General features: G+C 35.6%; 1 protein-coding gene across 3 annotated transcripts in view; it reads left to right on the top strand.

Moving 5' to 3' along the window:
• Positions 1 to 5,258: 5,258 nt before the first annotated feature.
• The window catches only part of otud5a (OTU deubiquitinase 5a), a 45,414-nt gene continuing 43,552 nt past the window's right edge, over positions 5,259 to 7,120 (top strand). The window contains exon 1 of one of the 3 annotated variants that reach the window (XM_053625659.1): positions 5,259 to 6,109. In XM_053625659.1, coding sequence (XP_053481634.1) covers positions 5,549 to 6,109 — 561 coding nt within the window. In that variant the 5' untranslated portion in view covers positions 5,259 to 5,548. The remainder of the gene's footprint in view (positions 6,110 to 7,120) is intronic. The other 2 variants (XM_053625661.1, XM_053625660.1) reach the window with 2 other exon arrangements.

Raw genomic sequence — 7,120 nt, 5'->3', positions numbered from 1 at the left:
CTATTTTTTCCACTCAATGTATATAATCACCAAATTCCGAGTATTTGTAATATTATGTTATTTGGCTAGTTAAGAATATTCCACTTTTTGGCCCTGAAAAACTATATAGAAGAAGCACAGCAGCCCGAAACCATTATCTGCGCATCACTTCCTGTGTCATGCTAAGATTAGCTATAAGCTAGCTAATCTTAATTATTTATTTCATTTAGTCATTTGCATTTTTGTATTTAAGTATTTTAGTTCATCTACGTTTTATTATTTTTAAATATGTCGGTTTCTATTTTGTTTCTACGTCTATTTTTAAAAAAAAAAAAAAAATTATTTTATAGTTTTCCTAAAATGCTAACCGAGAAGGACTGATAGATCAAGGCGCTCAAAGAACTGGAATCGTTACAGGCTGAAATAAAGGTACTACATAAATGACAAAACTTAACTTCTTTTCTAACCATATTTCACATGAAGAATCGTGTGCTTTCTCTCAAAACATTTTGTTAGCATGTTGTTGTTGTTTTTTTTTTTACGCTAGTAATTTAACAGGTAAATACAAAGCGATTGATTTTGCATATTGGATCATAACGTACATCGCAATGTGTGTGAAAACTACTGCATTTGTACAGCAGAACTTTGTACAATAACTATTCAGACTTTAATAGCTAGGTATGTAGTTCTTACTACTAATGCTAGTTTATTTCGAAATATACGCACATAGTAATTCACAGTCGTTTAGTTTCAGGAGAAAGTTGAATAATTCTATAATATTATAAGGATTATTACACATTTGTTACCTACATTAATCTACTCTTTTCGGTCAGACATGTACATGTTTTTAGTGATACATTTGGTACATAAGTGTAGAGCTAAGCTACACTATACGTGTATAATTACTTATGTACTTATGACGTATAGACCAAATATTACGTGTAGGTACTACATTATTAACTGTTAAATTCTGAATAATTATTATTTTTTGACACTATTACTGTACAAAGCTGGTAGCCTTCACACAAAAGTTCCAAAAGTAATTATTTGTACCTATCCAGAGACAGACAAATCATATATTCGTTAGCTAGCCAGACACGCAAACGCTCCGTTTATTCATCTGCGCAGTTCCAAGTTCCCGGAAACTGACTAGGCTAAAAGTGATAGCTGATGTAATATTTTAAAGTATGGCAAGCTAGTTATGAATACAGGGAAAGGAAACGAATTTGCATTTGCAGCTAGATAAATCGTCTAGCTAGCTCAGTAGATCCATGGCTGGTGTGTGTAGTGCAGCAGGTAGTGGTGGGATTCGGAACACAGTTTTGATCACCAAGGTGTGTAGCGTCACCATGAAGCGCATTACTTAGCTTTATACATAGCTGCATACCAAATGAAAATTTTTTTTTGGCTAAAGTCAATAACAAGTATGTTTTTTTTTTTCCTCATGGTTGTTCGATCTACTTGTCCAGCAGGCGACTATGAATAAAAACCTGATGACCTGAACATGAAATCTGCTTGTCCTAGGAGCCCAGGCTACTGATTTGTCCAATTTTGCTATTAAATAATAGGTACTTATCATACTATAAAATAAAAAATGTTGGAGAATTTCTATTCATGCTAGAGTTTATGCCAGAAGTTAACTTAGGAAGGTCAACAGTACATTTACATTTACCAGGGCAGTGGTAGCTCAGTGGTTAAGGCATTGGACTACTAATTGGTGAGTTCAAGCCCCAGCACTGCCAAGCCGCCACTGTTGGGCCCTTGAGCAAGGCCCTTAACCCTCAACTGCTCAGATGTATAGATGAGCTAACTGTAAGTCGCTCTGGATAAGGGCGTCTACCAAATGCCATTAATGTACATTTCACACTTACATTTTATGGCATTTGGTAGACGCCCTTATCCAGAGCGACTTACATTTATCTCATCTATACATCTGAGCAGTTGAGGGTTAAGGGCCTTGCTCAAGGGCCCAACAGTGGCGGCTTGGCAGTACTGGGGCTTGAACTCACCAATTAGTAGCCCAATGCCTTAACCACTGAGCTACCACTGCCTCCTAAGCCAAGTAGCTTGACCTTTGTCTTTGAGGTTTTTCAGTGATTTATATCTTGTGTTAAATCCTCCCGAGGTTATGACACGTAACCTACGCCTACATCCGTGACTTGATTTCTTCAGCAGTTCAATCGTTTTATTTTATCCTCCTCGATTAAAAGTGTTGTCGATTCCACAGTCTATTTTCACACATGTAGTGACATCTAGTGGCTTTAGCTTAATGATTACCTTGATATGAGGCTTTTCTTGTTGTTGATGTTGTTGTTGTTGTTGATGTTTCTTATGGCGTCAGACAACCCGACACCAGAAGCGGATTCAAACGTCATATCTAGAATCAATTACCTTTTGGTTATTATTCCTGAGCATGAATTGGTGGTTTATTGATATATACAGCTAAACAGGAAAGAAAAAAAACAACACCACTCCCAGTTGTCTAAACAGTTCTCATTCCCAGAAAATCCAGATAATTGCTTAAAACAAAAAAAAACAATTGCAAATTCCAAAGAAGTCTGTTAATCAGTGTATTCTTTTCGAATCCAGTTCATGTACAGAGACAAAACAGCACTATTAGAGCGCTGCAGTGTGCTTCGCACCTTATTATATGGTTGGCATTTTCATTAATGAGAGCCTGTGTAATTTCGCTGCTGATTACGTTGCCACATTCAATATTCTTTCCCTTTTAAAACGTGTGATAAGCCGGATAACAGGATCGTGTCGATGTAGAAAGGAATGGAACGAGTGTTTACGTGTTTCATTTTCATTTTATCGCACAGCATAATTTGATTAGCCTCTGCAGCAATAAATAAATACTTCACACTTCACACAAAGGAAAGTAAATTTATATATATATATATATATATATATATATATATATATATATATATATATATCGTGTATGAATAAAAGGAACTGTCTCTTTCACTCTCTGTTCATGGGTGTTTTTAAGTGCTTGAAATGTCCTTTTATGTCCTATACTCTGGATGTATCTACGTTTATTAAATCTATACATCATGTTTGTTGTGGTGTCATTTTAAAGAAAAATAGTCATGAGAACATTAAGCCAAAATGAATCAGTCTGATTATGCAGGGATGTATACTTTCTGTTTTCGTTTTGAAATTATTATTATTATTATTATAATAAATTATTATTTGAACCAAAGCTGAGACATCATCAGATAAACCCAAAAGACAATTTTTAAATATCTAATTTTATTTCTATATTTAATATAAATATCTTTGATTGCTTGTTTTTACTCTGAATGTTATTAATAATGTGTGCATTATGAACAGGATTCACTTTGTTTATTTGAATAAATGATCTCAAATCAGACATTTGAAGGAGTGTGTTCTGGCAACAAGATGTTTTTTGTTTTTGTGTTTTTTTTTTTGTCCTCTGACTTTGTCCTCTTCGATCATTCCTAATGACGGCTGATGTTTATTGCTCTCCCCACGTGCCCTCTGGTGGTGGGAGAACCTGTTGAGATGCTAGAATATTTGCTTTCTATCAGTAAATAGCAGGGTATTTTGTAATAGACTGAGACTATTGTTATATTTCAAGTTAGGTCGGAATTAATTTTACACTGTTACAGCGTATTGGTCTGTGCTCAGTAGGAGAACAATGAGTGTAAGCAGAAACACTGGAAAGAAATAAACACCAATATCACAGAATTCCTGTTGTGTCGTTATTCTCAGAATGTTTTCTTTTGTCACATTGCTAGGATGCTGGATTTAGAAAACGAGTGTAGAAGTGTTCGCAAAAATATTTGTTCAAAATAAATATTACACATTTACATTTTCCACCCAGGAATCTATAAGAATGTTTTAAATGATAAGGTTTATTGTTATCATTATTATTATTATTTAAAAATATTTGCTTAAAACTTTATCCTTAAAAAATAAAACCCAATTTATTCTATTGTAATCTTGAAAATCCAGGGAGCAAGCTCAGAGTACTTGTGACTATTATAATTATTGTACGTGCAGTCAAGGTTTCTAAAGAAATAACACCAATTATAGAAGAAGAAAAAGGGGAAGGATCAGAAAAAAAAAAGAATAATGTGAGGGGGAAAAAAAGCAAAAGAGAAAACTGATGGGTAAGGATGTATTAGTTGAAGAAAGAAGAAATTTAAGAAGATAAATTAATTTATTATTATCAATAATAATAATAATAATAATAATAATAATAATAATAATAATAATAAAAGAATAGAAACTGTAGAAACAATAATAATATATTAATAAATCATCATTAGTATAACATTAATAATAATAATAATAATAATAATAATAATAATAATAATAACAAAAGAATAGAAACTGTAGAAACAATAATATATTAATAAATCATCATTAGTACAACATTAATAATAATAATAGTAATAATAATAATAATAATAATAATAATAACAATAATAAAAGAATAGAAACTGTAGAAACAATAATAATATATTAATAAACCATCATTAGTACAACATTAATAATAATAATAATAATAATAATAATAACAATAACAATAATAAAAGAATAGAAACTGTAGAAACAATAATATATTAATAAATCATCATTAGTACAACATTAATAATAATAATAGTAATAATAATAATAATAATAATAATAATAACAACAATAATAAAAGAATAGAAACTGTAGAAACAATAATAATATATTAATAAACCATAATTAGTACAACATTAATAATAATAATAATAATAATAATAATAATAATATAAGTATGAGGAATAACTATATTATAATAAAATGGTTACGCCCAAAATCTATACTATCTAGTGTGTTAGTATGAGAATAAGATCATAGCTAGCGGTAGTATGTGATTAAGCACGTAGCCGAGTTCTACTTTTGCATACTACTTAGTGCGGTAGTATGTGATTAAGCACGTAGCCGTGTTCTGCTCTTGCATACTACTTAGTGCGGTAGTATGTGATGAGTTCTGCTCTTGCATACTACTGAGTGCGGTAGTATGTGATTAAGGACGTAGCCAGTTTCTGGTCCTGCATACTATTTAGTGCGGTAGTATGTGATTAAGGACGTAGCCAAGTTCTGCACTTGCATACTACTTAGTGCGGTAGTATACGTTTTTGAATGAAGACTAATGAAACCGCGACCACTGGCAGTGTTCTAATTTGACAGCGCATACTATTTAGTACGCAAGTATTAAATTGTGGACGTTACCTAGGACACTGAGGAATAGAAAAAAGAACGGTTGCAGAAAGGAAGTGACGTGTGCATGCCGTCACCCGTGTGTTGATGTTTTGTGGAAAGTGGAGAACGGACGGCGGACGGGAAGCAGTGGCTTTGTTTTTGTTTCCAACAGCGGCGCCTTTTAACGTTAAAAGGCCACTCGGCTTTTCATTAAAACGTTCAAGGACGCGCACGCGGACAAAGAAGACGCTCACGTTGACTTTCGATCGAACGCAAAACGTTTAAACGGAGGACTCGTCCCCCTCCTCCTCCCCTTCCCTCCGACCCCAATCTGCTTTAAATAGACAGCTAGCTAGCCAACATGACGATTCTGCCCAAGAAGAAGCCGAGCTCGTCCGTTGGTGTTTCCGATCACACCGACGATGCCGACCGACGGAGCGGATCCGATCCGCACCCACACCCGCATTCTCACGCCGTGCGGACGGGCGCCAGGCCCAGAGCTTCTCCGCCGCCGTGGTCGTATCAGACCGCTCCGCCTTCGTCCAGGGAGGACAGGCGGAACGAGTCGAGCTCCCGGCCGCAGCAGGCCTCGCCTCCTCCGGTAGGTTCTGGTTCCCCGGCCGGGCCGGGAGACGGAAGTGGGATCTCCGGGGTTCGCGGAGAGCTCACGGGCGGTGTAGGATGCGGCGGTGCTGGCGGAATAGGAATTGGGAGTTGCTGCTCTGGTCCGGGGCTCAGCAAGAGGCGGCGTCAGGCGTCTTGCACCGGCGGAGTAACGGGCGGAGGTACCGGACCCGGTGCGTCTGGAGGCGGTGGGGTCGGTCCGAGCTCGGATCCCGAGGAAGGCGCCGGTTACAACAGCGAGGATGAGTACGAGAATGCTTCGAGACTGCAGTCGGAGGATCCGGCGACGGTTGAACAGGTATACACATGTAGCTAACGAGCTAGTTAGCTAGCTAAGTAATTAGCTAGGAACGTCAACAACCACTTAAATACAGCTTTGGGACATTTAAAGGCATTGTTTACATACCTTTAATAAGGTGTTAGCATTTAATGTCATTTCATATAAAATGTAATAATTTAATCATATAAAAAATAAACAATGAGAGAAATAGCGTAGCACTGCTGAGCCGGAATTTGAATGAGCTAGCATTGTGTTTATAGCTAGCAAAAACATTGCTCTCTGACAGCACACGTTATTTCTACATAACAGAGTTGTTTTAAGGTTCAATTAAGTTTATAATGTTTATGTTTATATATATATATATATATATATATATAAGTTTTCAAGTTACTTGAGTAGATAAGTAATGTAATAGTTAGATAATGTAAATAACACTAGTTTAACTGTCAAATAAATTACACACACGGGTCAAATTTACTTAATGAAAGTAATCCATAATCACTATTCACATATTAATTGAATCATTTAAATGTGTTCAGTATAACTCTTGTTATTTATAAGTCATACTTCTTTTTATTCCTGAACAGAACACATTTGGTCCGAGTCTACGTTATTTCCAAACTGAATTGTTTTGTGTTATTGAGGTTTCTGTTAAACCCATTCAGCTATTGAAGCTCAATAATAAATATCACTTTCATTAGTAGTGGGTTGTGATTTCCACCACTGTAACTAAATAAAAAAACAACAACAACAAATAAATAAAAACACAAATGCAACCCCTTCTGCCTCTGCTTTGTATACAGTTACTCACTGTAGCCTGAAAACAGAGTAAAGGACTACTGGATATTATGTTGGATACTGGATGTTTCTTTGTCAGCCCAGCTGTTACCTCTGTGTTCACACTGACGAGAGAGAAGTCGCTTGTCTGGATGGGCGATATAGACTTAAAACTATATTGCGGTATTTCATGGCATTTTTTGCGGTGACGATATGAAAATTGTAACATTCAACACTATCTTTTTGGCCACG

Source organism: Ictalurus furcatus, chromosome 5, assembly GCF_023375685.1.
Source record: "Ictalurus furcatus strain D&B chromosome 5, Billie_1.0, whole genome shotgun sequence".
Lineage (NCBI taxonomy): Eukaryota > Metazoa > Chordata > Actinopteri > Siluriformes > Ictaluridae > Ictalurus > Ictalurus furcatus.
This window is presented reverse-complemented; position numbering and strand designations above follow the sequence as displayed.